Genomic DNA, 17,399 nt, shown 5'->3' on the forward strand with positions numbered 1-17,399 from the left:
AAATAACCGACCTCTAAAATTGCAGTGTTTTAGGACAAGTCACAAATGGAGACAGAGATCCCATAAACAACATATTCTAAAGTTTTTTCTTTAGCTAATTTATGCATTAAATATGATATGTTGTGGCTTCCTACTTTGACGTATATATCTTCCTGTAACCTGAAAAGCCAGGTTCATGTTTAGAATTCTTAGGCTCCCTGAGTTCCAGGTTGGAATGTTGCAAATTCAGGAAGCCAGCCCTTCACCCATCCAGGACTACAAGATTCTCCGTCCCACCATACCCACCAACCTCCCTTACCACCCCCCCCACCCTATGCCTGGGCTGTCCATGTCCCCCTCCCCCACCACCAATGGCTAGCCCTCAGGTCTGAGGAGTGCACACTGGTGCTCCCATTCACACTAGGGAGGACAGACCTCCAGGGGACACCTGCATATGCCCTGTAGGCAGGTGCTTGGGCATTTCAGCCAAGAATGCTGGGGTTCCAAGTGCCTGGAGAACAATCTAGAAGTCTAGACCTCTTCCCTTGCTCTGTGAGAAAGGACATGGCTCAAGGAGGGTCAGAATGGGGCGTCCAAATCACAGAGTCCAGAGCATGGGCCCTGGTGGCCTAGCTCTAAGGGTAGCACTGAATCTTTTAAGAGCAAGTTAACCATTTCAGTGCTTCTGTGTCAAAACCAGCAAGCAGGAATGTTGGAAGAGTCTCTCTTGAGTTACCCTTCAAGATCCAGTTCTCCACATGGTCTTTGTTACAGAAATCAGAAGTTTTTAGTTTGGTATTTCCAAACCTCTTGAGTGTTTTTATTTCGATTCTGAAGCTTTATTGAGATATAACTCACATACCATGCAGTTCACCGATTTTACTCATTTTTAGTATATTCCCTATATTCTACGCTGCCATCACCACCATCGGTCTATGAGCATTACCATCACCCTAAAAAGAAACCCGTATCCATTAGCACTCTCTCCCCTCAATCCCCGCCCTAGGCAACCCCCAATCTTCTTTCTTCCTTCCTTCCTCCCTTCCTTCCTTTCTTTTTAAGATTTTATTTACTTGTTGACACAGAGAAAGACAGCGAGAAAGGGAACACAAGCACCGGGAGAGGGAGAGGGAGAACCATCTCCATCTTAGGACCCTGGGATCATGCCCTGAGCCAAAGCAGATGCTTAACAACCCAACCACCCAAGCGCCCCCCCGAGTCTACTTTCTGTTTCAACACATTTGTCTGGTCTTCATGGCAGGATTCTGTGCTTTTCAAACTGTTTCCCCTTTCATGGTGTCTGGGCCCAGAGAGAACAGTGTAATTTCAGTACATTCAAACATTTTATTTGTTTTCTCAGGAGTATAGATCAGTGCTTCCCAAACATTAATCTTCTCGCCTTTTAATGCACGTGCAAATCACGTGGGGAGTCGGGTTAAAAGTCGTGGTGATTCTGTAGGTCCAGGGTGGGGCCTCAAATCCTAAATTTCAAACAAGAAGAAGGACACGGATGAGGCTTGAGGCATGATTTTAGCCGGAGCAGCCTCCGTTTCAGGCAGCGCGTGGAGGACTGTCTTAGTGGGGAAGGCGCCCCTCATCGCCCGGAAAGCCGCGGGAAGCGTGCATGTGTCTGCACGAGGCAGTGGACGGGGCTTGGCTACGTGGGCCTCCGACTACCCTTCTGAAATCTGGGTGGGAGGATACACCGCCCCCCAACCTTTTTCTTTTTCCTCTCTTCTGTCTTCAGATCTGCGCTCTCCCCGCTGTATGCTGGGCCCCGGATAAGCAACAGAGATGCCGCCGGGTTGTGGTGGGGGGCAGTGTTCAGCCTGGTCTGGTTCCCTGGCTTATCAGGGCTGCACACCCATGTTTCTCTGACCATCTCCGATGCATCAAGGTCATCGGTTCTGATCATGCCGTGCGTACTGGAAACTGTGTTCCGTGAAAAGAAATGAGAACTACGTTTTCAGCGAGTTGGGTGTTTTCAGCGAGTTCTATGTTCTTGGGTCTATGAACCGTGGACCTGGTGACAGAGATGAGCTGAAACCCGGAGCCTCTGGCTTTGTTCAGGGTGGGGCATCACCCGGCCCATGTCATTCTGTCGCTGTCCATGGAATAAGTCACTTTCTCTGGGTTTCATCAAATTGTTTTTGTTCCTGTGGTTTCTTGTTAAATAACTGTATCATCAGATCCCACATGAGTAAGCCACGGCCAGAAGCAGAAACCAGGCTGTCTTCGTCTTCCCTGATGGCCTGTGGAGACGCTCAGAGGGTTCAGCTTTTCTTTCAGATGCAAAATGGGATCACAGGGAGGCTCACATGGGTCTGTGGGGAGCAGGGGCACAGAGAGGCCAGGTGTAATGCCCTCTAAGAGCACAGCATGGGATGGGGTTTGGTGGACCCAGGCAGCTTGTCTGTGAATAACTCTTGGACATTCTGCAGCTGCAAGAGATGGGAACTCATCAGAAAGGACAGGACTGCAAGCATATGGTGGCCATTTAGGTACATCCCCGATGGGTCACTTTCTGGCTCTATCTCTGCGGCCCCCTGTCACCCAACCTCCTTGTCAGGTTCTTAGGACTCCTCTTTCTGGCTCTGGCCTTCTTCTGGCCCAGCTACCAGCAGCTCCCCTTGTAAATACCTTACACTCTGGTTTACTGGACGTGTCCCACTTGGGGACATTGTGGTTGGCTGCCCCCGTGGCTCTCCTCATGCTTTCCCCTTCAGCTGAAGGCCTGTCTTCCCTTTGTTGTCTGTCACAGTCACAGTCATCCTTCTGGGACATCTTACTTGCCTCCTCTATGATTTTTTGAATTGATTTTATTTATTCATTATTGTGTTTAAGTAGGCTCCATGCCCAAAATGGGGTCCAACACAGGACTTGAACTCATGACCCTGAAATCAAGACCTGGGCTGAGATCTAGAGTCAACAGACTAACCAATCAAGTCGCCCAGGAGCCCCTGATGTCTTTGTTTTTTAAATCATCTTACTTCTTTCCCTCCTTGTATTCCACTGTAGTTGGATACTTCTGACAATTTCTTATTAGTTATACTGTTAAAAAAGCAATGCAAATACAACTACCATTTATTGAACATATACTGAGTGTCTGATGTGCTATGATGTGGTTTATAGAAGGGACTTCATTTCCTCTTCCAAACATCTTTGCAAGGGAGCTGGTGTTAAACGCACCACACAGGTGAGAACACACCTGCTGCGCAGGTGAGGCCATACTTCCTGCACAGGTGAGAACATACTTCCTGCACAGGTGAGAAAGTTCAAACCTCCCCAGAGCGGTCCCGGCAGATCTGTCATTGGACCTAAGACTGGGTAACACCCAGCCCCTCTTAGGTTCCATTTAGATCCATTTACCTCAACCAGAGGTGGCTGGAGCTGATGAGGGAGGACTCTGGGTTGCGTGCAAACCCTAGGACTTTCTGAGCCAGGAAGGCCTGGGTTTACCTCTTGCATGATGGATTATGGAACTGTTTCTCTTCCTCAGCATAGGGACTGTCGTGGCTCATGCTCATCTCCAGGTCATTTTTTCTTTCTTTTGTTTTCTTTCTTTTTTTAAGATTTTATTTGTTTGAGAGAGAGCGAGCGCACAAGCAGGGGGAGCAGCCACAGAAGTGGGGGAGTGGCAGGCTCCCCTTGGAGCAGGGAGCCAGACGCATGCCTCTGGATTCCCAGGAGGGGAGATCATGACCTGAGCTGAAAGCAGATGCTTAACCAACTGGAGCCACCCATGTACCCTCATTCTCTATTTTTTCAGCAGTGCACATTGTAGCCCTTGGATGGCGTTAAAGGGCATCCCTGCAGCTTTTGCATAATCTGGCAAAGAGAATTTAAGTCATTGGGAAGACAAAACAAGCAAACAGTAGTACCAAAAATTATAAACAAGGGGGTTGCAGGGAATGTCATAGGTGTGGATGCTTATTTGGTCGGGTTAGGAAATGAATGAAGAGAGAGGCTCCTGGAACGGTGCCTCCAGGTGCCCCTGCAGAAGTGGGCAGGGAACTCCGTACAGCGGGTGGCTGGTGAGATTCCTGCTCACACGCACACAGGCCAAGCTTCAGACTTGTTTGCTGCGTCAGTCTGCGTGGGGATCTGCCATGGGAATGGGTGAGTGAGAAACTGGAACACAATGAAGGCAGCACTTGTAAAAAGTTGACAGCCTGGGGCGCCTGGGTGGCTCAGTGGGTTAAGCCTCTGCCTTCAGCTCAGGTCATCATCTCGGGGTCTTAGGATCGAGCCCCGCATCAGGCTCTCTGCTCAGCAGGGAGGCTGCTTCCCTCTCTCTCTGCCTGCCTCTCTGTCTGCTTGTGATCTCTCTTTCTCTGTCAAATCAATAAGTTAAAGTTAAAAAGTTGACAGCCAAAATCGTGATCTTAAATAATATTTAGGGACCTAGGGAAATACAATACAATAAATAATACTTAAAAATTTAAGGGAATTTAAGGGAGGCCTGGGTGGCTCAGTTGGTGAAGCATCTACCTTGGGCTCAGGTCATGATCCCAGGGTCCTAAATTGGAGCCCTACATCAGGCTCCCTGCTCAGTGGGGAGCCTGCATCTCCCTCTGCCTGCTGCTCCCCCCGCCGACTCGTGCGCGCTCTCTCTTTCTGACAAATAAATAAATAAAATCTTCAAAAAATAATTTAAGAACAGAATCTCAATTTTGTTAGAATACATGTCACCACATGATCTCATTTACAAGTAAGAAAAAGACCAGTGGAGATATCCAAGGGGTTGAGTCTCAGGGGTGGGACAAGGGGGCATCTTTACTTTATTTTTATGTAGTTTTTGGACTCCCAAATATTCCCCGGTAAAATGTGTTAATCAGAAAAAAACATAAGCGATAATCAGATAATCAGGGAAAAAAAAACACAAAAAGCAAGTGATCTATTAAAAAAAAAAAAAAGCCCAGAACTTTAACTCAAAAATATTAAAAGTGAAACAAGATGAAAACAAAACATGAGCAGCCTTCCAAAGGCACAAAGAAACCAGAGTGTGCCAGGGACAAGCTGGGTAGGAAGGACCATTGTTCCGACCCAGCGTGGCTTTCTTCTTCATGTCCTTTCAAGGGTGTGCACACAATTTCAAAGCTTTTCCTAAGTTTATTTTTGTGACCAGTGGCTTTAAACTGGCTCAGAGAGAACCTTCCAGAGGGAACTGCAGTTTGAAAACATGGTGGAAATTGATGGATTTTCCCCTCCCACACACACAAGGCTTAGGGAGAGCGTGGAGGGAGCCAGTCTCTGGGGAAGCATGCTCCCCAGGTCCGTCAGTCTTTCCTGGATCTCTCCCACCCCACTCCCTCTTGTGCCCACTGCCCCTTACTGACAGTGCCCCAGGGAGTGGATGTGGACCAAGAAAGAAAAATTGTTCCAAAGTACTGTCTTCACCATCTTGGATTCCGGGAGAGTTCTAGAAGTAGAGGGCTGGGTTTAAGTGGGGAGGGGCAGCAAAGAGAAGGATTTTTTGCTTTCTGCCTTCTCCATGGACACACAGGCCCGCACTACAACGGTAGACTTGGACAAAGAAAACTCCAAGTTAAAAACGCCATGCCCTGTTTTGCCCAGCGAAACAAGAAAGGAGCACGAAAGCTTCTGGATAAAACCCCCTTGACTTCGGTGGCCAAATGGTCAGGCTTTATTTTCCTTTTGCCTGATTAAAATACGTTTTTAAGTCTTTAGAAGTAAAAGATCACCAAGAAGAAAGCCTTCCACGGACCCAAGTAATTTTCTTACATTTTGGTGGTGCCTTCTAATGCTGTAGAAAATGTTTTCTGAAGGGACTTAGGAATGGGTGAGTTCATGCTGCCTGTTAGGACTAAATCAGCCTGTCCACATTCTAAATGTGTGCATCAGGGCAGGAGGGATGAAATTCCCGGATTAAAACTAATGAACTCCAAGTTTATAAGACTCCTTCTTGCACATACAGCTCTTCCAAACGTCATTTTGATAAGTTAATATAAATGAATCAGAAACATCTGTACCAAAAATCCCCCCTGAATACGCAAGGGCTTACCAATTAAGCGGAAGAATGTTTGGTACAATGTGTTTCAGGTTTTAGCAGATCCAAAATGTTTTGAAAAACAGTTAAGTTCTTAACACATTTTGAGAATTTAAAGGGCAGCTGGTTCTCCCTCTCCCCCCCCTTAAAAATGGGAATGGTTATTTCTGTTCTTTGTGGTGACTTCTGCTGCTCTTAACTGCCTGGGGAGGGAATTCTCCGAGTAGAGGCCCACATCTCTCAGCTTTGCAAAACGCTGTCCTACTCTCTCACTCTCTCTCTCTCTCTGATTCTTCAATTTGCTTCGAAGCAGATAATCGTGTGTGTCAGGCACAGGGTTCTGGAAGTGATGATGAGACTGCGTTCTTTCAAGTTGTAGGACCCGTTTCTAGCTTCAGGCGGGGCATTGTTGCCCTGGTGGGTCACTGTCACAATTTCAAGAATTTCACAATCTGGGGAGCCCGGGGCGCTCAGTGGGTGAAGTGTCTTCCTTCAGTCCAGGTCATGATCTCAGGGTCCTGGGATCGAGCCCTGCTTGGTGCTCCCTGCTCAGTGGAGAGCCTGCTTCTTCCTCTCCCTCTGCCACTCCCCCTGCTTGTGCACTCTCTCTCTCAAATAAACAAAATCTTGAAAAAAGAAAAAGAGAAAGAGAGAGAGTTTCACAATCTGTGATACCTATCGGTCCACTTCTTCTGCTGGTGCCCAAGATGACAGCCAACTTTTGAGGAAAAGAAAAAGAAGACATCAAATCCCCAGAGGATGGGCTGAAAGGTGATGGATCGGCAGGAGGGAAAAAAACAAAGTTCAAACCCCACTAGAACCTGCTGTCAAATACTGCATCGGGTCCAGTCCCTTCCAGCCACTCTCTTATTCTGGGACACAGACTGAGGGGTCCCAGCAGATGCCAGCCAAGCAGATGAAAGGGGTTCGTGGGCAGTTCTCTTTCAAGCTCTTTTATTCAAGGAAGCTGCCCTTCCATTTTATTGACTCTCAGTGTCACCATCCTGCAATTTTAATCACTGAGCCCTGAGCAGACATCGGTGAGCTCACCCAACTTGTAATTCTATCTGGACTTCAAGATGAAAGGAGAAACCCTAGCTCATTCTTGTTCCTTCTGTTTCCCCTTCAAGGGACACTGCCAATCTTTCTTAGGCTTGCTAAGTAATCATCATTTAATTGTCTCTGTGGGTTGGACAGTCTTGATTCCCTGAACTTAAAAAATATAATAATAAGAGTAATTAAAAGTGATGGGAGCGTATTGGTAAACAGACATGAATCTAGGACACCACCAGTCTACCTGACTGTGGAAACAATGGGAACACCCCCCCCCCCATTTAAGTTCAGGGCGGCTAATGAATGATATTTTCCCACAACGTTTAAGAAATCAAAACACCAAAGAGTTAAAGCAGGGCTTCTTCTCACTTCTCTGAGCCAAAATTTGTTTTAGTCTTGTCAGAGCAGATCAGATCATGCTCTTATATGAAACTGTCTCAGCAATTTACCACTCCTGCCAGCCTAAAACCCCAAGGCTTGGCCTGACCCCGCTCCTGCTTTGCACCTCTCTGTCTCTCTCCCTACCTCTCTCTCTCCCACCATGTTCCAACGCACAGACCTGGTTGCTTGTTTCAGGGTCTTAGTAAGCCGTCTCTCTGACCCTCAGACCCCGAAGGAACTGGCTCACCTCCCTGTCCGGGGCTCAGCTCGAAGGGGTCCTCCTTGAAGAGCAACCCCTAAAACACACATACCACTTTGTATCACACTATTTGCTTTAATTTCTTCACATTGCTGACTGAAAAATCTTGCTTATTGTCAACTTTCCATCACCAAAGAGCAAGCAATGAATGACTAATCTACAGAGACATGGCCTCTGTGGAGAAAAGATTTACCATTTTCAGTTTCCTTTTGAAATGTTGGGCCTTGCTTGGTTTCTACATGGTGTGTTAACATGCTAGGTAGTTGTGTGTCATGATAGCTTGAGAGAGTTTATTTTATAAATATTCCTCCAGGGTGTAAGGACAAGTCCACCCAAGCCTAGTCTTTCAGAGCTAGATGGCAGGACACAAAACTTGCAAATCATAGATTCTATTGAAAGAGGCATTGAGTTCCTTGAATTCACCCTTCCCAATCTCTGGGCTCTAGATCAGAAATTCTGGCTGAATATATGCAGGGTATGACAGCAACACTAGGTGGAATTTTAGTCCTGAATCTATTGCCATTTGAGGCATTGCCCTAACCATGGAAGGTATTTTTCTGAGGAGTCCCCAGTCTCCGTAAATGGCTAAAAACCTGGACACCAGAGGCTGATGCCCCTCTTCCCCCACAATTCCAAGCACATGAAGAAATAGCCAATCTTGAAAAATAATCCTGGGCAAGCGGGTGCCGGGTGGCAACCCTCGGAAATGAATGAGGACGAGTGTGCAGGCTGAATGCACGGGAATGCGGATATAAGGAGAAATGACAAAGAATTTCCAAAGTTGTGTTAAAAAAAATTCAGAACTTCCAAAGACCATCGGCTTTAATAGGATATGGGATACTTTCCTCTTAGTTTTTAATTTTTCCTTTAAAAAAAAAAAAAAAAGCAAATTGCTACCTTCTTTGTATCGGAGAACCCAAGGACAGATTCTCAGGCCTGCAGAGGTCAGAGAACCTAGTTTTCAAGCCAGGATCCTACAGGATTCTGACAGCGCGGCAAAAGCTCTTTTTAGGGAAATAAGGTTTGTTTTTCTTTGTTGGGATGCCCTGAGAGGTGAGGCGTGTTTTCGAAACTTCATGACTCCCTCACTAATTTTGGATTTGTCGACCAGGAATTGATACAAACCCTTCTCCAATGAAGGCAAGGAGCCCAAATGCCTGCGGGCTTGCTTGCTTCTTTCTTTCTCTTTCTTTCTTTCTTTCATTCTTAATAATCAGTTGGTTATTCAATCTGGCTGCTGTTTCAGGGGGAGCATCTCTTTTAAGATTTTTATTTATTTCACACAGAGAGAGAGATCCCAAGTAGGCAGAGAGGCAGTCAGAGAGAGAGGGAAGCAGGCTCCCCACTGAGCAGAGAGCCCAATGTGGGGCTCGATCCCAGGACCCTGAGATCATGACCTGAGCGGAAGGCAGTGGCTTTAACCCACTGAGCCACCCAGGCACCCCACGGGGAGCATCTCTTACACCTGCCAACCTGAGAGCTTGACTTTTGTCTTTAAAAACTCCTCAGTGGGCTGGCCTTTCTACTCAAAGTTCGCAGCTGCACAACATGGCAGCCCCGGGATCACGTGGGATCTCGGGAGGTCGCGCGGCCCCGATCCAGGTGAGGCGCATGCCCGTTAGAACGGCGAAGTGTTTTCTGGGAAATCTCTCCTGCTACCGTCCCGGTCATGGCGGGCCGCTCAGTCACTTCTTTGTGCCGAGGGCTTGGCGGGCGTTATCAGCAACACTGATTGAATCCTGCCAGTGTCCCTAAGGGGTAAGTGCTCCTATTATTCCCATTTACAGAAGGGGAAACTGAGGCCCTGGGAGATGATGGCATTGGTGTGAGACATGCAGTCGTGCATGTGAGTCCTTTGCTCCAGAGTCTGTGGTCCTGATCCCGGGGGCCTGTGGCCTTCCCTCTGCCCGGCTTCTGTGTTCAGTGGCTGCTTTCTCGTCAGGGTGTAAAACTTCCCTAAAGCAAAGCCTCCGTGAAGGGAATGCTGCTGTTCAATGTGTTTTTATAAAAGAGCTTTGGACCTTTAACTTCTTTTTAAGTAAGACCAGGCCGTACCCCATATAGATGTGAGCCCCCTCGGCCCTAGAAGATGAGCTTCCTGCTACTTTCCATTTGAAGTGTCCTGCTTGGGGTGCCTGGGGGGCTCAGTCCTTACGCGTCTGCCTTAGGTTCAGGTCATGAACCCCGAGTCCTGGGATCGAGCCCCGTGTGGGCTCCCTGCTCAGAAAAGAGCCTCTTTCTTCCTCTGCTGCCTCCTCTGCTTGTGTTCTCTCTCTCTCTCTGTCACATAAATAATAAAAAGTAAAATAAAGTGCCCTGCTTAGAGCCGCAGACGGCATGCCCCTAGACATGAATCCCTTCGGGCTCTGTTGAAGTAGAGGACTCTCTCAAACTTGACCTTTCAAAAACACAGTTACAGCTCTGATCTGGAGAAAAAAAAAAAAAAAGATAAGTAAAATGACCTCACAAGGACATTGATCCTGAGTTTATGAAATCCTTTAAATAAAGACCTCAAGGTCGGCAGACCCATAGCCTGTGTCCTTCTGGCCCCGGGTTCCTTACAGAAAGGTAAGAGAGGTCTGACAGAGATGAAGGTCAATGGTTTTCAAGCTGATCTCCGACCTGTATTCAAGGAGACACTCCAGAGAAAGACTTGGGGGTACAAGGTGGCCTGGCCTGAAATTAGGGGTCCCTTATACTTCCCCCTCACTTTCAGTTAGTCCAGTCTTTCAGTCTTATTTTATAGAATAGGCTCTGGGATGACATTTTATTTAAGGGGCCTTTCCCCACCTGTAATTGCTTTTCGTATATTAAAAAGCAACGGAGCGGGGCGCCTGGGTGGCTCAGTTGGTTGGACGACTGCCTTCGGCTCAGGTCATGATCCTGGAGTCCCAGGATCGAGTCCCCCATCAGGCTCCGAGCTCCATGGGAAGTCTGCTTCTCCCTCTGACCTTCTCCTCGCTCATGCTCTCTCTCACTGTCTCTCTCTCAAATAAATAAAATCTTTAAAAAAAAAAAAAAAGGCAACAGAGCTAACCAGACTCCATCCTCTGTTGCTGAGGCTGCTGAGGTGCAGAAGGGCGAATTCACCTCCCCAGGGTCACATATTGTTTCGGCTAAAAGCAATTCCTTGTACTCCTCTGAAAGCTCAAAGGCTGGGCCAGCTGCCAGGCCCACTCCACGGTCAGTCGCTCCTCTGCTGTCTGGGTCAGCCCTCACTGCATCCAGCGGTGCTGACCTGGCCGGATTTCCTTTTTGTGTAGGACTCTTCAGAGTGTATTTGGAAAACCAAACACCGTTCAAGGTGTTCAGGGGTGGAGGGCGGGTGGGGCGCGGGGAGAGCCAAGTCCAGAAATCCTGTAATGTGTGCCCTTTCCCTAAGAGCCTGCAGTCACCCCGTGTGGTTCCCCTTCCTTCTGATTTATTTATGCCTTGAAAGCAGCCTTGCTGAGAACACGTGGCAGCAAAACACAACAGCTGTTCTCCCCCCAAAGGCCGTTCCCAACAGCCCCATCTTGGGAGCCTGCGTTAGAGAAAATTGTGCCCTGAAAGGAAAAATTGTTTTCACCTGTGGAAACACTTTTTGTTTTCTAAGTTCCCGAAAACTAAAGCAATAAACAAAACATGCAAATAGGAATGTCCAGGACGTTTGCCACTAGTAGTAATGGATATGTGGGCCTTTCTGTCTTATCCTCCCTGTTGACTAGAAACTTCTTCATTTGGCTTTGTGACAGATGAGCAGCTTACTGAGAAATAGTCGATTTCTACTCATAGGTCTCCACCCACCTAAATATCCAATGCCTTTATGACCTTTTGTGTAAAAACTAGCTGCTAATTCCTGCCTCCTGGGTTCGTGGTCCAGAGACGCTGCCCACAGTCTGGCGTGTCAGCCCTGGCGTGTGGCTGGTTCTCCAGAAATCGAGGAGAGTCCTGGGACCTGGTTTCCCTTCTCCCAGCTTCAACTCTGCTCCTCTCTGCCATTGGCTTTATCTACCATTCCCTGTTTCCGCTCCCTCTAATTGTTCCCACTGAGACCAACACAGGCACTGGCATTCTTGTTATGTCCAAAGATATACTGAAGTCCTACACTGAGATTTCCTACAAGGGAAATGTAGATTCTGGTTCGGAAAAGACAAGAACTCTTTTATTTAGGTTCATCTAATTCCCAAGAATTTGGAGACCGATATTGGCTCTCCTGCTACTACTTAATTACATATTCAGAGATGTTATCTAAAAACTCCTTCGGGTGTCCTATATATGCGCTGATATTTTTAGTTTCACTTTTGCTTCTTCTGTTCCTAAGAAGATTTAAAGAATATCTAACTCTCCTCCAAAGAAGAGAATTCCTCAGAGATTGTAAACAGCAAGTCGAAAGATGTTAATTAGTGGTATGTCACACGAAAGTGATTTGCTGTCGTCCCTGGCAGTCTTCCAGTTATTTACCAGGATTAAGGTACTGAACTTGGTCTCAGGTAGAGATCTCTGGGGTAGGGAAATGGTCGTTGCTGAGTGTTGATAACGTCCTATAACCTTTAGGTATCATGAAACGACACAAGGGAGGAGTTGGACCCTTTTCAGAGTCTGGGAAATTCCTCCCTGTAAAGCTTCAAGGCAGGACAGATTCCTGGGTATACTGGTAGTTGGTGGATTAAAATAACAAATCTTTATGTACAAAGGGGTTTTTACAGGTTTTATCTCAAGGACGGGCCTGTAGGATGTACACTTATAAAACAGAAGCCGCTGGATTAGGTCCTCCTATCAGAGAGGGAAAGGAGCTTGTCATTTATTTGTCACAATTTTATTTTATTGGTTCTTGTTCTGCAAATCCAGCCCTAATATCTTGGCAGAGAGATGAAACTCTGTACGCTTCCTTATTTCATTCATTGTGGGCATTATTGTCTTCCCTATTTAGGATGGATCTGTCGCCATCCTAACTTGGATTTACTTAGAAGTAAATTTTGTCCCTGAAGAGACATGCAGTGTTTAGCTAAAAGCATGTGCTTGCCCCTGACCAGTGACTTTCTTCTGGGTTGTGCCATGCACTTCTTGGCTTGAGGCCAAAGCCTTGAACTTCTCATGACTGGAGCTAAGAGCAGTGTCAACTTCCCCCTGAGTCACAGGACTCAGGGGGTGGGAGGGAGGTGGAGATGTTGGAATAAAATTGGGAACCTTTTAGAAGAGAGGAATGCATACTTGGCAGGCAGCCAACAGTGTCAAGTACAGTTAAAATTCGTGCAATTTCCAAGGTCATTTTTTTTTATTCCTTAAATATAAAAGTAATCTTGGCTTTTTTTCAAAGCCTCAAACACCATATTGGTCCTTTAAAACTTCATTCCCCCAAACAGTACTCTCTGGCACCACCCCCCCAACAAGAGCGCCTGGAAGCCAGGCACTGTGCCTGGCTCATCTGAATATCCTTGGCACGCACGGGTTCTCAGTTGCAATAGGCACAGAATGAGTGTTTGCAGAATAAATGCATATGCATCTTACTCTCTGAATTCCCCCAGGATTTGAGCACCTCAGACTTGGTGTAAAACAAAGCAGAGCCAAAATGCAGACCTACCAAAGTCCCTTTACACCATTGCCCCTGCCATAGGTCTGCATCTTCTCCCTATTTTCATCCTTGACATTTTGCTTTGATTTTATTTTTATAAAGTTTATGACTACCATAAAAAGCAGCATGAAAACTCTATTTTTTAGATTGATTTAACAGGGTGAAAATGTTTTTGTTTGTTAACTCATTACTAATCTACCGTAATTTAAGGACATTTGTCACAGTTTAAAATAGATTGCATATTCCTATTTTAACCCCCTTAAGTCTTTTTTTTTCCCCCTGCCTGCTGCCAGGATAAGAGGGAGGGAAGGAATGGTTGAAAATAGGTTTGCATTTTAGCAGACCCTGAATGTTCTTAATGTGTTTCTTTTTTTTTTTTTTTAAAGATTTTTATTTATTTGACAGAGAGAGATCACAAGTAGGCAGAGAGACAGGCAGAGAGAGGGGGGGAAAGCAGGCTCCGTGCTGAGCAGAGAGCCCGATGTGGGGCTCGATCCCAGGACCCTGAGATCATGACCTGAGCCGAAAGCAGAAGCCTTAACCCACTGAGCCACCCAGGCGCCCCCTTGATGTGTTTCTTATACCATCCCTCCACTGGGTTGACTGTACTAATCCCATTTAAAAAGTAAACACAAGGGGCGCCCCAGTGGCTCAGTCACTTAAGCATCTGCCATCGGCTCAAGTCCTGGGATCAAGCCCCAAGTCTGGTTCCCTGCTCCCTGGGGAGTCTGCTTCTCCCTCTCCCTCCACTGGGTCTCTCTCTCAAATTAAAAAAAAAAAAAAAAAAAAAAAAGGTAAACTAAAAATATTCACTGGTGAGTGATGTTTCTAAAGTCCCGTGTTCGTTCTCTGTGACTGCTGCAGTTCTGTCAGGCCACCACTCGCTCAGTGGCTCAGAACAACACAGATGTATCTTTTTCAGCTGTGGAGGTCCAAGGTCCAAAATGGTTCATATTCAGACAAAACCAAGGCATCACTGAGACTTCATAGCTTTCGGAGCCTCAAGGGGAGAATCTTCCCTTTCTTTTTTCCAGCTTTCAGGGGTGCCCTGCCTCCCTTGCCCGATGGACCTCTCCCCATTTTCAGATCACCCTCTCCTTGACCTTCCTGCCTCCCTCTCCCATTTTGCGAGGATCCTTGTGGTCACACTGAGCCCAAAGAGAATGTTATCTCTCTGTCTCAACATTGTTAATTACACCTGCCAAGTCCTTTTGGCCATGTAAGGCAGCAAGTTCACAGATCCCTTAGGATGGGGAAATATTTGGCTATGTTATTCTACCTACTATAATCCTAAACCTAGAAAGTGTCTTCACAGCATTTGCCTTCTGCATATACAAAGGAGACAAGATTGAGGCTTGGCGTGCCTTCTGCTGATAGCCTGTCATGATGCTACTTAATTTTATGAAGAACTAACCTCTTCTGTATCAGGGTTGAGAACACGGATAGCAGGGCTACTGTAATTACATCATGGAAACACCCTGGCAGTTGAGAGCGCATGAGTTTTACACAGAAGTTTTAAAAAGCTTGCCCTACAGTGACATGTTGGGGAGGAACTCAGAGTCTTCTAACTTTTGTCTTTTAGGCTTATGTACAGAAGTACATTGTGAAGAATTATTTCTACTATTACCTGTTCCGATTTTCTGCTGCTCTGGGCCAAGAAGTCTTCTACATCACATTTCTTCCGTTCACTCACTGGAACATTGATCCTTATTTATCCAGAAGACTGATCATCATATGGGTTGTAAGTATGCTTATTACCTACTAACCACAACGACGCCTACAACAACCACCTGCTTTGAAATTCAAGTACTTTGCATATGTGTTGTTGTTGTTCTTCTTCTTCTTTTAAATCACTTAGAGTTAAATTTTTATATGGTTTACTTTGGAAATATTTAAAAGCTGTGGACATAACTTGTTTTGTTTGCAAAAACTAGACAAACCTGTGATGCGTGTACACTGGCGCACACCTCTGTTTGCAGGAACAAACCCAGAAGAGCAAAGATGTGAGGTGCAGAGAAGAAAGGACGTTTCTGAGAACCCATGTAGGGGCATAAAAATGCATCCCCCCAAGAGGCCAGTTTTAGTACAATCTGACCCAAAACCGAAACTAGAAGCTGTTGACTGATCATTCCAAGTGGTCTTAGAAGCTTAGAACTAGGGGCCTGCCATGTGGGAGGACGCTACCCGTCGCTGCTTGAACGTGGTAATGCTTAGCGACTCGTCTGTGAAGGTGAAGGAGTTTTAATGGTCAGCCAGTTCAGAGGTCAGACGGCTTCCCTGGGCAGGGGCGCATCAGAGCGAGACTGCCAGCATGGCTGTTTCCACAACTCAAGATTCTGTGCTGAAAACGGGGGTTCAGGAACACTTGGCTGTGGGAAGGGATCTGGGTTCTTGCACAGCTCTGCTCTGAAAAGCTGTGTGATCTTAAAGAAATGACTCCACCACTCTGGGCTTTATTTTTCTCGTTTGTAGACCAAGTTCTAGGGCCCTCAGTCAGAAACCATAACGTCACATGTCCTTTAGGACAGGGGAAGGGAAATCAAAGGGTGAAGTCCTGGGTGGGGAGGGTGGTGGGGATGGTTAGGGGTAGTAGAGGGAGTGGGGGGTGTCAGTGAGAGTCACGGTGCGGCCACTAGGGGCACTGGGGAGCAGCCACCGCTCAGTTCCACCTGTGACCGCCCTGAAGCAACTGGGCTGGAGCTGTTAGATTTGTTTTTCGTGGGAAGCCTCCCATTTTTTAAATGCAGGCATACATCTTTAAAACATTATGCATCAGCTGAACAAAGAATCCTTGAAGACCACATGTACGAGGACTGGTTTGAAGCCTCTAGCCTAGAGCTTTAACCACTAAGGTCTCCAGGGCTTATGGTTATGATTATTTGGCCCCAAATTCTTCCCGACTTTTTTTTTCTCCTTTTCTCTCTAAACCGACAAGCCACTGGTTCCTTTCCTCATCCCTGTCTCCCAAGCAGTCCTCTTCTGAAATCTAGCTCCTGTATGAGTGAGAGTATGACCTGAGACTCTGCAAAAACATAGGCTTCTTGCAAAAGGCGAAAGGTGGTGTCATCCGTCATGCATGTCTCTTTCTGCTGTCCCTCTGAGACCTGCAGAGCAGGGCCGTCCGGGCTCCACTGGGAAGGCAAGGAGCGCGCATGGGGGCAGGGCAGGGAGCATTTCTGAAATGCAGCAAAGGGGCTGGGTGCTTGAGTTTCCTCCCATTCATTTACTTTCTATATGTGTGTGCATATGAATATATATCAGTTTTCCAACTTCTATGGTGGTTGAGGGAGGCAGATGATGTTAAACCCTTTTATAATTGTTCACGTATGCCATCGGCTGGAGGCCTGCTGTCTCCCCCACTGAGAGTGGTCCGTTTTTCCTGAGCAGCTGAGAGAAACTTTACACCGGATGGTAGTCAGGGGACTCTCTGATTGTCGTTTGGTTGTCACGTCTTCCTTTCAAAGTGCCCGAAGGATTTCCTGTGTGAGGTGGAATTACCAGTCTTTTGTCAGAGAGTGAGTAGATCAGATCTTTCCTGAGAAAGGAAAAGAGCAACCTTTGAGTAGTAGATTGTCTTGTGCTTTGGTGACCTGTTCCTTGCTTTTAAAAAAATGGGTTGTGCGCTCAGGTCCACAGGCCACCGGGCTCGAGGTTCCACGTCCTGTGTGGTCAGTCGGATCCTCGAAGCAGTGAATTCCTAGTAGGTCCGTGTGCAGACAGTGGAGGCCATTTTAGGAGATAGACAAGAACAGTGAGGGACAGGGACAAGCAGAGGTGGAGGGGGAGCGATAGGAGGGGGGAGACAGGAGGGGCGAGGGGGAGAGAGAGAGCACGGCCCAAGAGACTTAGATGGAAAGGTACGTTGGGAGGTGGGGAGGAGGGAGCTGTGTGCCTGTGGCAGAGATAATCAAAGATGCTTGGTTTGGCTCTGGGAGGAAGGCAGGAAGGGAAGGGGAGTCCCTGGTGGGTTTGGTGGGAGTGGGGGAGGTTGGGAGGGATGGCAGGATGCACAGTGAGGCCCTCCCCGGGGAAGCAGCTTCCTCTGAGGCAGCCTCTCTGGCAGAAGGGACATGGGTCTTTAGGGAGTGAGGATGCAGCCACGCCAATGACACGGGGCAGAGTGCGAAGGCTCCTAGCATTAAACATCTTCTCTCGTCCAAGAG

General features: G+C 47.1%; 1 protein-coding gene across 1 annotated transcript in view; it reads left to right on the forward strand.

The window, feature by feature from the left end:
* The window catches only part of SGPP2 (sphingosine-1-phosphate phosphatase 2), a 105,466-nt gene that overhangs the window by 30,071 nt on the left and 57,996 nt on the right, over nt 1-17,399 (forward strand). The window contains exon 2 of the mRNA XM_032354952.1: nt 14,819-14,977. Within this exon, the coding sequence (XP_032210843.1) occupies nt 14,819-14,977 (159 nt within the window). The remainder of the gene's footprint in view (nt 1-14,818; nt 14,978-17,399) is intronic.

The sequence above is a fragment of the Mustela erminea genome, chromosome 8 (assembly GCF_009829155.1).
Source record: "Mustela erminea isolate mMusErm1 chromosome 8, mMusErm1.Pri, whole genome shotgun sequence".
NCBI classification, from domain to species: domain Eukaryota; kingdom Metazoa; phylum Chordata; class Mammalia; order Carnivora; family Mustelidae; genus Mustela; species Mustela erminea.